The sequence below is a fragment of the Populus alba genome, chromosome 2 (assembly GCF_005239225.2).
Source record: "Populus alba chromosome 2, ASM523922v2, whole genome shotgun sequence".
Taxonomy (NCBI): domain Eukaryota; kingdom Viridiplantae; phylum Streptophyta; class Magnoliopsida; order Malpighiales; family Salicaceae; genus Populus; species Populus alba.
The window spans coordinates 20,348,188-20,364,110 of NC_133285.1; the positions used below are offsets into that span (position 1 = coordinate 20,348,188).

The following is a 15,923-nucleotide window of genomic DNA, read 5'->3' on the forward strand; positions in this document are numbered from 1 at the left end:
CAATTATAACAACTTTATAATTTCCTTTGCAAAATACTTTTGCTCCAAAAACTTTATTTTTACTATAGATTTATTAATCAAATATTAGATTCATTAATTAAATATTTACTGAATATTAAAGATAAATAAATAAAACTATTAATAAATTAAATATATTTACATAAATAAAGTTAATGCCGATTATAATCAATCAATTAGCTATATCTCATGTAAACAAACAAATCTATATGCTAGATTTGAATTACAGTTATACATGAATGGTAGAAGTTGTTTATGACACAAAGGGGTCGACATCAAACAAATCATAAGTTGCAATATTTTTCTTATCCAAACAAATATCTGAAGGATCTTTCTCTTTTTATCCTGTATTTTGTTTTTCCTTTATGGAGTATGGATTAAACAATGCAATCCACCACCCTCACCTGCCCTTATAAATAAGGCCCGATGAATCTCAAAGTCCACCAAAGCTAATCCTAAGTAACTAGCTAGTTACAAGCTTCTTCTCTGATCAGCCAATTGCTTCCCTGCAGTTTTTTTTTCTCCTCACTTTGTGTTTCTTCCAAGAAAATTCTAGCTACTAGCAATTAGCTAGCTGTATCTAGCAAAAGAATCACTTCATTTCTTAGCAACACCAAGAAAAGGTTTCAGAAATGGATCAAGTCAGAGAGTTGGCATCAAAGAACGCTGCAGTTATCTTCACCAAGAGCTCATGCTGCATGTGCCATAGTATCAAGACACTTTTTTATGAACTAGGAGCAAGCCCTGCAATTCATGAGCTTGACCGTGAAACCAATGGGAGGGAAATGGAGTGGGCTTTACGTGGGCTAGGGTGCAATCCCACCGTCCCAGCTGTCTTCATAGGTGGAAAATGGGTAGGATCAGCAAAAGATGTGCTATCCCTGCACCTGGATGGCTCTTTGAAACAAATGCTCATGGAAGCAAAAGCAATCTGGTTCTAGCTATAGTACCTCTCAAATAAGCCACATATAGTACTTTAGTTTTGATTCTGTATAATATATATGAAAATAGCTCTTATGCTATGTTGAGAACAAAATTGTACTAAGGGCTTTTCTTTTTCTTGAGTTCCCTGACTACATTGTGTGCAAAAATGTAATATTATGAAAAGAATTCCTGAAGATCAGTTTCCAGTGGGTTTTTAAGATTTCAATGATGTTTTCAATTCTGTCATACTCAAAAACATACTTGCCAAACTTTCTGCATATTTTACTATGTTGGATGAATACCTATCTATAAAATCACATGTCAAAATCGGTCAACCGATGGGAAATATTTGTGGATAAAATGGTGTCTTTTCCTTGAAGTAATTTTAAGATTTATTATAACCTTAAACATGGTTTGGTTACTCCTAAAATTTGGAATCGAGACCTTTTAATTAGTTTATATTATATACATGGATTACCTTTGACAAGGGAAAGACAAAAAGGTGATGCTGGAACTTTTATGCCTCCCATGTATTCCTTCATATCCGAAAAGCAAAAAACTTTCTAACATGACTTTAATGCTAAATTAACTTATAAATATAATATGAGATGCATGCATATGGTTTCATAGATGTGCATATTTAGATATGGCAGTAGTCATGCATTATGCATAAATATTCTCTCGCTTATATACACCAATGTTTGTACATGATGATCTGGAAATCTACACTAGGAACATTTTATGTACTTGAAAATCTGAACGCCTGCATGTCAGCATGTGTGTTGTGTGTATACAACGTGGTTCTTATATCTTGCAGGACTCTTCTTACTATGATGGAAATTATGGTGACTCTCAGGACTCACTTATTCTTTACACACAACACTTGTCCATTTTAATCAAGAAGAGATGCATTTCTGGTATGCACGTGCGGACGTTGTTGACATGCAAGAGCTTGCACAGTTTGGAATGTAGCGGTATTATATACAATAGAGTCTCACATGATCGTGGGCTCGAAGGAATCATGCAAGTTGGTAGGCGCAGCACAAAGAATCGCAGCACCGAAAGCAATCTCGTTCCCAATCTTTCAACAAAAGGATTCAAAGAAGGTGATTGTGGGAATCTGGTAAATTGACTAGCTTCATAGTATTTTCTATTTTTGTGTGTATTTATAGAGAGTATCATATTTGTGTCCATAAAATCTGCAAAAGATGGACAAATGGTCAATAGCATGAACACGTTTGTTATAATTGTGTCCGATTCTATGAATCGATATCACAGCATGATCATAGCTTTGATCCTTCCATATCAGTGAAGATGAAGCAGTAGTTGATGCTTGTAAAACCTAAAGTTTGTGAGTATTCAAGTTAGGATATGATATAACCAAATGAGATCTGACCTAGAAACTATATATGGATGGTCTAATAAATATTTTTATAGAATTAAAATAATATTTAGATATGCAAAACTAAGTTAGTATCTTAAAAAAAAAAATACAACCATTAAATCAAACTCAAATTTTTCTTAAGTAGTTTTGTTTCAGGAAGCCATTATATTATTTATCATAGCATTGGATTTTTCAAAATTAGGTTTAGAAGTTTTTGTTTGAGTCAATTTTGTTAGTTTTTCTAGGTATTTATGGATTTATTGTTTTAATTTGGATTTTGTTTTAATTTTTTTTAGATTTTCAGATTTTTAGTTGTTTCCTAGTAAAAATAGGATTTTATGATCTATTTAATGATTTTGTAAATTTTTTTAAGGAAACAACCACTATATATTTATTTTTCAGAAAATATAATTAGTTGTCATATCATACGGTTATAATAGATGTGTAAATTGTCAATATCGTAAGTACTGGAACAATATACACCGGTGCAGCAAAATTTGTCCGTCAACTTGTTCAGCTCATGGAGGCACAGTAGTCCCCATCTCTGAAAGTATCTTTCACCCATATGGGCATCTAAGTAAAGCTCGTCGACTTTTGATGACTCCCCCTAAGCTGTCCCTATATATAGTCTAGCATGAAAGCATAAGTTCAAACAACCTTCAGCTTTAATTGAAACCCTTTTCTCTCTTGCCTACTCTCACCATTGGAACCAATTCTATTTGAATTTTAGGATCTGAATAAGCTCTAGAGAAAACCAAAGACTTCTTCACGATCATACTCCTGCACAAACTAAGAAGGCTTAATCAGGAGTGACAATTACATGGATAAGGTGATGGGATTGGCCTCTGAGAAGGGGGTAGTGATATTCAGCAAGAGCTCATGTTGCTTGTGTTATGCAGTCAAAATTCTATTCCAAGAAATTGGGGTGGACCCTCTGGTTTATGAGATTGACCAAGACCCTGAAGGCAGGGAAATGGAAAGGGCTCTCACAAGGTTGGGGTGTAACGCGCCTGTACCGGCTGTTTTTATCGGTGGAAAGCTGATGGGTTCCACGAACGAAGTCATGTCCCTCCACCTAAGTGGCTCACTCATTCAAATGCTCAAACCCTACAAGAACTAATCTTAATATACCACTTCATTATGAAGATGGAAGAATAAAAATTGGCTTGGTTAGTAGTCTAGCTAGTGTGTTCTATGCTTAGTAGTCCATGTAGAAGTTGTTTGTGTTAAGTATTTCTTAGCTGTGATTAGCTCGTGTGTAATATGTTCTCTTATGTTAATGAAGTTAGCTTTATATAAATGTTGGTTATTTGCTTAATGCAGATTTTAAACATTGCACAATCTCTGAATATTTCATCAACCTTTTATCCCACATCTGAAAGCACGACGAAAAATAACTTTTAATCAGTTCCAGAAAAGTATTCAGACGATCAGCATCATATATATGAACCAAATTTCTACCGGAATGAAAGCCATTATGCCTTTTATATTATAAATTCTCAGTGGAAATCAAATCAAATTAGTCACGTACCTATTCAAATCTATTACAATCCTGTAATCATGAGCACCATTAACATTTTCAACCACATTTACACTAGCACCATTATTTAAATATTCCAAGGCCATCATATATATATCTGCTATTTCTTAATTTTTTGACAGCGCCTGACCCTCAATTGTTCTCTCCGATTCTGATTTTTGGACGGATGGCCTTGGAATATTTAAATAATTCTGATATTTAAATATATATATATAAAAGTTACTCTAGTTAGCCATCTCCAACTTTTGAACTGCCTCGCATTCCTCCATATGCAAAAAGTTTAAAAAGGAAAATTCTTTTCTTTTTTGTGCTGCCTTGATTCTTCTACTTTAATCTTAGATAAAGAAGGGATTACATTCCTTGCCTTTAGCTCTTTTCAGCGGTGATAGTATCCGATTGTCTTGCTGGAAAAGGAAGCGAGATCAGAACAACATAAGTGCGCTACACATCGCAGCATTCTTAAATAATTTTCTCTTTGCCATATGTCTGATGTAGGATACTTTTAGGAGATTGTTATTTTTAGTTATTTTTTTTGGTTTAGTTTTCTAATGTTCGGTGAATTTTATATTAAATTTATAATTATTTGTTATGATTTTTTTTTCTTTTTAAGGATTATAGTATATTTTTAGAGCTAGTATAAATAGAGATATTTAATTTGTTTTTTTGGCTTTGGTATTTTCATAAATTAATAAAGAGCTTCTTCTATTTTTCTCGTGTGAAGGATTATCTACGATGTCTATTATTTTTCTCAAGCCTTTTTCATTCAACCCTTCCTAGTTTTCCTTTCAATTCTAACTAATCTAGTTTCTAGGTGTGTTAGTTGTTATTAAAGGCTAATTGTCCTAGTGATTTTTCTATCTTGAATTATCATGGTTAGAGGTCATATAGTAGGATGTGGTCATGGTCGAGGGAATGGATTTTAGACAAAGGAGGTCATTCTCTAATAGTTAAACATTCATTATGATTGAAGACTTGCAAATGTAGATTGTGGAAGTTAACTTGTTTGATGGATATCATGATTTAAAGGATTGTGAGATGAATGATAGCATATTCACATCTAGTTTTGAGAACTCATATCATAAGCATGCACAAAGTAGGTAGCCTCATGTTTGGGGTGATTACAATGAAAAATTAGTTTTTTCATTGAAACTCCCCGAGTTTGTAGAGATTTTAAAGGATTGTTGATTGACTTTGTGAAGTTGAACATGTCTTTGAGTACAAAAAGATCTTGGAGTAGATGAAGGTGAAACATATCACTATTAGATTAAAAGGTCGAGCTTCTATGTTGTTAGAGTAGTTAAAGAAAAATTCATGCGACACAAGGCAAGCCCAAGATATGTGACTAGTAGAAGACGAAGAAGATGAATGATTATTATGTTATTATAGGATTAAGGCAACAATAACACCTAAGAGGTGAATTATGTGTTCAACTAGTAATAATAAATTTGCTATTAACTCAATTAAACATAATTAACCAACAATATAATTAAAATGCTTAAAGTAAAAAGTATATGGGTAAAAATTTCAAACTCGGTTTTTAACGTGGTTCGACAAGTTTACATTCACACCTCAAGCATCAAATTGGTTTTGAGTATTGTATTCTTTACTAATCCAAGCCAAAAATTATAATGTCCTTGATGAATCCTGCTAAGTCCTTTTTCACCACTTGAAGAAATATTCTTTTAAAGATTTTTCACATTTGTGATGTACCTCATCAATGACCTAGAGTTTTTTACTTAAATTCTTGAAGAAATAGAAATGTTTAAAATGTAACAACACTCTCTCAAGAGTAGATAATACAATTAAAAGTCCTGGTCTCTCTATATCTCACAAGATAGCACTTAATGAATTGAAAATTGTTTAAATGTTATGAGAATGAAAATGTATACTCTTGTATAAGAATATGAAAGTTTTAATGCACAAATATGAGTATAATTAGAAATTAATGATTTTGAAGTGATTTTGCTATTAAGATAGCTTGTATATGATATATGTTTTTATTCTTTTTATAATTTTGTAATTAGACAAACTATATATATGTTTCTAGCAAAAAATAGTTCTTTTATTTTCGTTACTTTTCCTCTGACAGATAAAATAGTCGACTGGTTCATATTAGTCAGGACAATTGGTTGATCGATTCCTCTAGATTCCCAAGTGTTCATCATTGATGAACAAGCAGTCCATCGCTTCATTTGGTATAGCCATGTGGTTGATCGATTCAACTTAAACTTAGATTTGACAGTTTTAAACTTGGTGAAACTTAAATCGATTACATGTATATCAATCTTACAATGCATGCAATGTGAAGTATTTGAATTCATTTTAATTTGTGTTATCACATAAGATACAAAGATTTATACAATTTTCACTAAAATAAATCCTTAAGAACTAAGTCTTCACTTGCTTTGCATCCCGAACTTGTTGATTTATTTCTTCATTCAATTCTTCATGCTTGTTGATGTGATATTCATATGAAACTTGTCTAAACTTATTCTCAACCAATCATATCATTAGTCTATTTTCATTTAATTGTTCCCCTCAAAATATATAAATATTAATATGTGACCCAAAGATCAACAATCTTTTCTTTTTTATGATGACAATTAATGTTATAAATATAGATATAAAAAATGAATTTCACCCTATATTTTGCACTATAGTGCCTTGAAGACTTTAACAATTATAAACAATCTATAAATATATGTTTCTCCCCAATAATCATATAATCAATTGTTTTATATCTATTCTCCCCCTTTTTGTCGTCAACGAAAAGTAACAAGGAAAGCATAATAAACCATAAAGATATTTAATATAAAAACATTCCATAGTGTTCAAAATGTAATATCCATTACAAATAGGAAAATAAATACACAAACATAAAGAATAAAAAAATGAAATTTATGTTTGGTACAATTGATTAGGGTGGAGGATTCGAGAAAGTAAATTAACCATCATGTCCTTTATGTCATGCAAATCCTCTCAAATATGATGCACTTCTCCTTTAATATGTTGTAGATAATCTTCCATCCTAGATCACCAAGAACTAGTACCAGCATCTTTAGAAGAGGAAGTTGTAGGTGGAATCTTAAACATATCAGCAAACTCATTATCACCACCAATATGTTGTTGTTCTTCTTCTTCATGCTCTTTCTCAACATGACCTCCAATCTAGTCTTTAGAAACCTAATCCCCATCCTCATTCAGTATATATCCCATCTAAGTGACGGTTCTAGTATCTATTTCTATAGCCTTTGAATTTAGGTTACTATCTGTATTGGTGAGTAAAACCTTAAAGTACAAAAAATATAGTGGTTAGACATTGACCATATAGAAGAGATTTTTGTATTTTTTATCATAAGCCACAATATTCCTTATCATAATATAAGGAAGATTGATATGATGACCTCTAATCAAGCAATCTCTCAATCATATATCTATTGATGTAACTTCATCAAAATGCTTTTTTTCTTTTTGCATAATATTATGTGTGATGAGGTGATGAATAAGCCTAGGTCATAAGCAAATTGTGGCTCTTAATCTTAGCACCTGGTGCAAAATCCAATCTACTGCTTCATCGTACATAAAATCTCTAATAGTAGGTATAATTTTAACTTAAAAAATTCTTTCATGATTTTGAGTCTATAAAATGAGTAGGAAAACAGAAGACATGAGGGTTGTTTAAGAGAGAAAAAGACATGTCAAGAGAAGAAATCTTGAGAAAGAAACCAATCCAACATTAAACAAAAAGAAAAGAGAAAAAAAAGGGGAAAAAAAAAGATATTGTGAGAAGAAGGTTAGAAGCTCTTAGAAAAGGCCATTAGAATCTGCTTAAACCAAGCAAAAAGGAACAAAAACCAGTCCCAATCATCTTTTAAGGGTAAGTTATTCAACTTGATGGAAAGGTACAACTCATTGAGAGTACCCCTCCCTTCATTGGCCCATTTGCTTTTAATTTAATTTTATGAGGATTAAAATTTAAAATTAAAAGATCAAGGATTTATTTCGATAAAAAGTGTGATTTGTCAACTTATGGGAAAACTAGGAACTACAATGTGTTTTTTTCATTCTCTCCTTATCATCAAGATAATTGTATAGTTTTTTTTTCAAATTTGATTTTTAATCAAATTCAAATTTTGTTTCTACTTATAAATACAAATCTTGGTGCATATAAAAAAGGGTGGAGATAGAACCAAAAAACCAAGAGAGAACCGAAAACAAAATAGCAAAAAAAAAAAAAACCACAGATAGAGAGAGGCTAGAGAGAAGGAAGAGAGTAAACAAAAAGCAAGAAAGGATAAAAACATAGAGGGGAGAGCATTGATCAGCCAAGAAACCATCACCTCGCGTCTTCATCTCTAGCAGCACGCCTAGCTAAGTCTTATTTCTCCTACCCTATTTTGCATTTTTAAACTTCTCAAAACAGTGCACATGTGATTTAGTTCATGTGTGCCTGTTGCCCAGCCGGGTCACTGGCTTAGGCTAGTGACCAGGCTGGGCTAGATCTACCCTAGTAAAAAAATAGAAGAAGAAGAGTAGTCTAGGTCTGGGCCTCAAGCTCAGCTGACCCAAATTGTGTTTGCTAAGGGTGTGTTTAGCAAAACATCCTTTATGCCTTTGCCATGCACTTTCATCCCCTTTTTGTTTTAATATCTATCTAAACGAGCCCCTTTTTTATATCAGAAAATTCTAGAAAAATTTAGGAATCTTCATTGATTTATTTAGGGGGCCCTAGCGTTTTGTTTTTCTTTTTTGTATTATTTTTTTCTGTTATATGCTTAATCCATAAACCTTTACTGTTAAATGCAAATCTATTCTGCAATGTTTTTTTTTATTCTTGTCTAAAAAGAGCAAAAAAAAAAAGTAACACAAAAAGGCACAGAAAAAATTGTTTCTTCTTTATAAAAAAAATTCAAAATTTTGCAAACTTATTTACTAGTGCCAAAGTCAGAAATATCACACTTTTTGGGTTTGTGCAATATTTATCAACGTCAGAGTTGGAAATATTTGTAGATAAATGTTCATTGACGCCAGAGTCAGGAACATTATGGAAAGAAAAAAAAGGAGAATAAATTCTTAGCAATTTTAGGCAAAACTAGCAATGCAACCTACCTTAGGTAAGATCAAGGTTGTCAAAAGTGCTTTTTTGACACGACATGAAAAATACAATATAAACTTGGATAGTAAAATCACAAGTAATTTTTTTTTAACTAATTATATATTGATAATTCTAGTCAAGAAATTAAATTACATTAAAATTTGATAAAGAGAGTCAATAATATTATAATCAATGAGTGATCTAAATAAAATGAGAGAGATAAATAATATGAATTAATAAATTAATGACATAGAGAAATAAAAAGTCTTAGGAAAAAAAAAAAACTTCTCAATACAAGGAAATCATTGAATGGTATGAAGTACACATGAACTTAGTGACAACTTGGTTGTTCCCATCACAATAAGTTCTTATGGACCCCTTTTGGGTTGCAAGCTAATAAGCCTAAACTAGTAATTAACTAACATAAATTTAATAATGAAATAAACCCCTAAACAATGTCTGATGTGCTAGGAAAAAAATCAAATTAAAAATAATTATTTAAAATTAATTAAATAAATAAAATAGAATAATAAAAAAAGTCTTCATGTTAAAATTTCTCCATGTAGCTTGAATCTCTAATTTTCGCATATTCTTGTCAGATTTGAATTCTAATTTCAAACATGTCGTTCTCTCTCATCTGGATGAATTACTAGGTCTATAATATATGGTTGGAAAGCTTCAGATGTTTAGTTTCTATCCCAACTTTAATCGCAACAAAATTCCACTAGTAGCTCCATATATGTCCCAAACAGTACATGAAGGTCTAGTTTGAGATATTTGACAAGATTCGTCTACTAACTTTGACCCTCTAAGATATTATGTTCCCAAACTCCATTTGATCTAAAAATTTAGCACAATATATTTTCTTGTGTCTAATAGTTTCCTATAAAATGTCAGTTCTATCCAATATACGATTTGAAAGGTATGCTCTATCTCACAAAATTGGTCAGCAGACATTTTAAGGCCAAATTTGGACGTCACTTGGTTCATATCATAAATTTAGTTAACTCGTAAAATCAGACCGAGTTTACTAATTTTACCAATTTTGCATGAGTGAAGTATGATTTTACTGGATTTTGAGTTTTAGTCCGATTTTGCACGTTAGATACATGTTGACTCGTAAAATCATATGACTTTACAAGTTAACTCGCGATTTTAACAACAATGGCTAGAACGCTTAAGATGTGATAGTATCTTTCCTTTTTCATAACAAGTCTCGTACCAAAGAATCTTTGTTGATCAGTTAAGGTTCCTAGTGACCATAATATTAGGTGGCGATTCCTTAAACTAGATCATTTCCCAAAAAATGAGATGCCAGATATTCATTATTTGTTCGATAAATAAACTGAAATTTTTTAACAAGTCACGACGATGTTTGGGTGTGACATGATTCATTTGGTTTGTTTTTTTAGCATCTATTTTCAATTTACTTTGAATACAAGTTTGTAATATGATTGGTTGTTATTGTTTTATGATGTTTAATGGTTGATTAATTACATGCTTTTGATGACTAAATACTTGTTTTTTATACATACTGTTGTTACCCAATTTTTGACCCCACTATTTAATTTATTTTTTAAAAAATAAAAAATAGCGAAAAACAACAAAAATCCAAAAAAATTATGTTTTTAATATATTTGTATTGTTTTTAGCATTTTCAACGTCATCTAAGAAAATAACTTAAATTTTCAAAGGTCTTTCGAATGCGTTTGACTATTCACGTATGATTTTTAAAATCATTGATTTTCTTCATTGAGTTGACATTGATATTGCTTGTTTTCAAAAAATACAAAAAAATTAAGAAAAATAAAAATTTACAAAAAAGAAAGAAGTTGAGAGACCAATTTTTAGGTCCAATCAACATTTGGCCTATAAATAGTAGCCTTCAACACATATAAGGGGGGATTTTGAAACATTAGAAAAAACACACAAAAAAACCCTAGCCCTAAACCCATCTTTTTCAAGCAAATCGCCCCCCCAGTGAAAAAGAAAAAGAAACCCCAAACACACCAGAACTCTTTCTTCTTCCTCCTCCCGGCCATCTCTGTTCCCAGACACTATCGAACATCAGCTCTCCCTTTTCCTTTATCTAACCCAAGCAGACCCGGCTCCCTCATCCAACAACTCCACACCGATGTCCCCCTTTACCAGACAGACCCCCAGTCCTCTCTTTCTCATCAACACAAAGCTAGCGCCAACCTCCCTCGGTTACTCCATTCTTCCCCAGCTCCAAAACCGGCCAAAAGAGACCAGCCTCCCAGCCAGCCGATCTCCCCTATTTTCTTCCACTATTGCTGTAGATCTGCAACCCCAGAACAGATTTGCCTTCCTTCCCCCATCAACACTGCCTTCTTCTCCCTCGGACGACTACCAATAACAACGGAGAAGCAACACCCATAGAGCCATCAACACCATCCACATTCCTTCGGCCGACTACCAACAACAATGGAGAAGCAGCACCCACAAAGCCATCAGCACCATCCACACCATCAGCCACAACAACCTAATGCTTTTCTTGAGATAAATAACCTTGGCTAGGATCACACCCTACACTAGGGTTGAGTGCGATGACATAGAAAAACCTCGGTTATTTAAAGTGCCCAAGCAACAATGGGGGCATAAAAGAAAATTCTCAATCATCAAAGGTGTCCGAACAAAGCTAGGTGATTAGTACTTAAAAGTGCATGTTTATCAAGGTTTTATATCATCATTTTGCACTTGAAGTATCAATAACTCCTTAACTAAAGCATGTTTTATAATAACAAGTTTGATACTATAAGATACCTTAATTTATGGTAAATGCTCATCTTAAATGCAGGCCTATCACATAAATAAAAGGATTGATTGATGAGTTTAAGTATTGAAAGTGAAAGGACAAAGAGATGGCCAAACTTAGAAAAGAGATGCCGGTGCAGTCCAAACCGGAACATTGCTCGGTAATTGGATCATATCTGGAGCTCTAGAACTCGGATTTAGGTCCATTTTATATGGATGGAAAGGTAAGACAAAGGCCTACAACTTTCATGGGAGCCCAAGATTTAAAAAGGCCGTTTTGAAGTCCAAACTGAAGGAACAACGAAGAAGTCCGAAGCTGTCCTACAGCCCAGACACTATTTAGTGTTCAGCCCATATCTTGAGTTCTAGAAGTCCAAATAACCTCATCTTTTTTTTGTTGGAAAGCTGAGACAATTTTCTAGAACATTCCTGAGGATTCTGGGCAAATTATGATGTTAGCAATGACGTGTTGTTCAGACAAGAAGATAAGGATTGTCACCAAGTCAAGATGTGGCCACCCACTCATCAATTAATTAACAAATCAATAGTTCCAAATTTTGGCCTATAAAAGGAGGCACTTACCATGTATGGAGGCATCTTGCTTTCTCTCTTTGTATTGCTTATGTTTTGCTTTCATTAATATCAAGTTTATGCACTTCATTTCCTTTCCTTTACTTAGTTAACCTCTTTCTCATTTATGTTCTTATCTTGTTCATTTATGTTTCTTTCTTTCATTATGTTTAGCTAAGTTAATTATGTCAAGGTGAAAAGGGTACACTAATGGTGTAAGAATAAGTATAATATAAACTTAACATGGACCTTAACGTTGGATACTAACATGTTTTATATTTGTTATCTTGTTCACTTTTAATACTTTGCTTGTTAAATAGTTAATCTAGATTTATGTTGTATAACACTTGGTACAACAAATACTTGGTACTTTCATAGCCCATACTGTATGGTATAACCGACACCTGAGCTATGAAAGGAACTTGATTTGTTGTTAACATAAGTTATAATCATGAATGTCTGCCAACATTTACAAGTATTAGCTTTATTCGAATAAGATAACTAATGTAATCATGTTAACAATTTATAATCTGATTGGAACTTCTTTTATGTGTGGTTTCCAATTGAGTAATAAGAGTTTATACTATACTTGTTTGAAGTACCATTAGTGGATCCTCTAACCTTGATATTTATTTTTATCATTGTTTAATCCTTACATTAATCTTCCAACTCAAAGTTCTCATTAATTTCTTCCTTCTCTTCTTTATTGTTGTTGTTGTTGTTATTATTATTATTATTATTATCTGTTCATAAACTCAGTATATAGGCTGGAAACCTGTGACCCGATCTTTTAGATCATTCTCATGTATAACAACGCCACTTGCTGAGTATTATTATTATTATTACTATTACTAGTACTACTATTGTTATTATTATTGTTATTGTTGTGTTGTTATTTATAATTTATGCAATTAACCTCTCTGTGGTTCGACCCCGGTCTTGCCGGGTTATTTATTACTTCGACACTCCTGCACTTGGGAAAAGACATTAAGCTTTTGGTCGTGTCACTAGGGGTATGAAGAAAAAATCAAGGGATCCAAAAATTTTGAGCAAAAAAAACAAAACAAAACAATATGATGATGCTCAGAACCAAATGAAGAAAACAAAAACAAAGAGAAAGAGCCCAAGCCCAATACTAGGGGGCACAATAGACCATTCTGGAAAGACAATTCAAAAGACAGAAGGTCAAAAAACAAGCACAAGTGATCTAGTCTTGAAATCCCTTAATAACACCTTTTGAGCTTGTAAATATCCTTTTTCTTCATAACCAATAGCCCAAGTCTACATTACGTGCCTAATCAAGCCCTTTCTGATTAAAGGCAAGCAATCTAGATCAGTAGGCAATGCTTTCTCATGCAAACTAAATCATTATTCATGCAAATAAAATTAATGCTTTCAAGACTAGTTCTCTATAACCCTCAAATTAAATCTTAAACCATTTTCGACCAGCCAAATGTCACTTCATGTTTGTCACCAAAAGCAAAACAAAAAAAGTTTTCATCACTTCTGAAAACCTCTCTATAGGAATCACTTGAATTTCTTCATAATGAGTTCGCTTTGAATCGATGTCAAAATAATTTCTATGTTTAGAATAGCTTTGAAATTCCAAAATTTCTACATGAAAACAACTTCTTGTCAAACCTTCATTCACATAGCCTTATCCTTAAACCCGAATTGAATACTTGGGGGTATGATCAAGCTAGGGGGCAATCAAAAACACCTGGTAAGGCTGGCTCCATGATTCCCTTTCTAAGAAAAATGCCAGGCAAAATTGGCAACCCTTGAGATAAAAGGCGGATGGCAAATGATGATGATATCAAGTCCTTCTTAGAGATTAAGATCACGAGAGATGACTCGAGTAAGTAAGAGTGAAAAAGTCATCAAAGTTTACTACCAACACTCCAACTTTTAAGAAAAGAAAGACACCATCAAGAAATGGGGACCTATATTTCTTTAGTAAGTATTCATGCATATTGATCATAAGTATACATGCATGGCTTTCAACATTGTCAAATCAATGTTTCATCATCACCTTTTGGGTAGTGCGTGATGTGAACCTCGTGATCGCATGGTCACGCAACCCACACACAAAGACACCAATTCCCGAAAAGCCAAGTAAATCAAGTTTGATAGGAGTGTGACACAAAGATAACTTGTACCTAGGCACCAGCACTATTGGAAACAGAGACCCCCACCCAACGAATATTGATTTGCGAACGAGAAGTATAAGGATGACGCCACGAAGACAGTTGTTCTTTGATAAGTCATTTTCAGTTCTTTAGAGAACCATGGAAGGGAGATTATCTCACCAACACACACAGACACAGAGCGACAAACAAGAAGTTTTATTAATATGAATTGTCTAACCTTACATATCTGGTTATGCCTTTATTTATAGTGGCTGCAAACTAAAATAAACCCTAATGGACCCCTTATGTGGACTTATATGATGCCCACTTATAATTAAACCCAAATAATATAAATAAACCCCAAACTAAGAAGAAAATAACAATAAAATAAATAAATTCGAATTTAATATCCTAAATATGATAAGATTAGATTTGTTGCCCTTTAGAAATCCTATATAAGCTAGGAGAATCAAATCTGAAGGTGGAATTAATTCTGAAATCTTCTTTCCCTTTTTTTGTAGCTAGGATGAATAAGGAATCCTTGTAAGAAAAGGATTCTGAAACATTTATGAATCCTTGCCACACTTGGAAACTATGTTGCAGCCTATTGAAGATCTTTGTAGAATTAGGAGATTCCCAAAATAAGCTACCACATCCTTTTAGGAAAAGAATCCTAGCTAAATAGGAAGTCCACAAGTCAAAATGATGTAAACAACAAAACCTGTACAGCTTATGTTGACCCGTGTTTGTATGCCTTGCCGAACTCTGATTGACATGATATTCTAACCCAAGGTAGGATAACATGTCAGGAGATTCCACGTAAAATTTCAGCCCGATCCAATGGTAGGATTGAGAATTATGACTCTTGCCGTAAAACTGGATAGTTGCACATTTTACGTTAAAATCCGAATTTAACCTTGCCTGGATCGTATCAGTGCATTTTCTAGCCCTACCTCATTTCAAGTGTGCCTTTGTGCCCTCACTTCCTTTTATATGCGCCTCTGAGCCATCATTTCTCAAGTAGTGTGTTTTTTAACCCTACCATATTTTGAGTGCGCCTTTGAGCCCTTACTTCTCAAGTAGTGCATTTTCTAACCCTACCTCATTTCGAGTGCACCTTTGAGCCCTCACCTCTTTTTGTGTGCGCCTTTGAGCCATCATCTCGGGTAGTGCGTTTTCTAACCCTAACTCCTTTTAAGCGTGTCTTTGAGCCCTCACTTCTTAGATAGTGCGTTTTCTAACCCTACTTCCTTTCAAGTGTGCTTTTGAGCCCTCGCCATCCTTTTTATGGATAGGTCACCTGACACGACTAAAAGATTGATGTCTTCTTTCAAGTGCAGGAGTGTCGAAGTAATAAATAACCTGGAAAGACCGGGGTCGAACCACAGGGAGGTTAACTATATAAATTATAAATAACAACACAACAACAACAATAACAACAACAACAATAACAATAACAACAACAACAACAACAACAACAATAATAAT

The 15,923-nt window shown here is 33.2% G+C and overlaps 2 protein-coding genes across 2 annotated transcripts; both read left to right on the forward strand.

Moving 5' to 3' along the window:
• Window positions 1-452: 452 nt before the first annotated feature.
• LOC118032461 (glutaredoxin-C11) lies at window positions 453-1,168 on the forward strand. The gene has a single exon (XM_035037171.1). The coding sequence runs from the start codon at window positions 651-653 to the stop codon at window positions 957-959; it is 309 nt and encodes a 102-aa protein (XP_034893062.1). The 5' UTR covers window positions 453-650; the 3' UTR covers window positions 960-1,168.
• Window positions 1,169-2,962: 1,794 nt separating this feature from the next.
• LOC118032463 (monothiol glutaredoxin-S9) lies at window positions 2,963-3,644 on the forward strand. The gene has a single exon (XM_035037173.2). It carries the CDS (start codon window positions 3,147-3,149, stop codon window positions 3,444-3,446), a length of 300 nt encoding a protein of 99 aa, XP_034893064.1. The 5' UTR covers window positions 2,963-3,146; the 3' UTR covers window positions 3,447-3,644.
• Window positions 3,645-15,923: the final 12,279 nt, after the last annotated feature.

Coding starts and splice junctions, on each gene's coding strand:
- LOC118032461 (XM_035037171.1), top strand. CDS start 651: ATGGATCAAGTCAGAGAGTTGGCATCAAAGAACGCTGCAGTTATCTTC.
- LOC118032463 (XM_035037173.2), top strand. CDS start 3,147: ATGGATAAGGTGATGGGATTGGCCTCTGAGAAGGGGGTAGTGATATTC.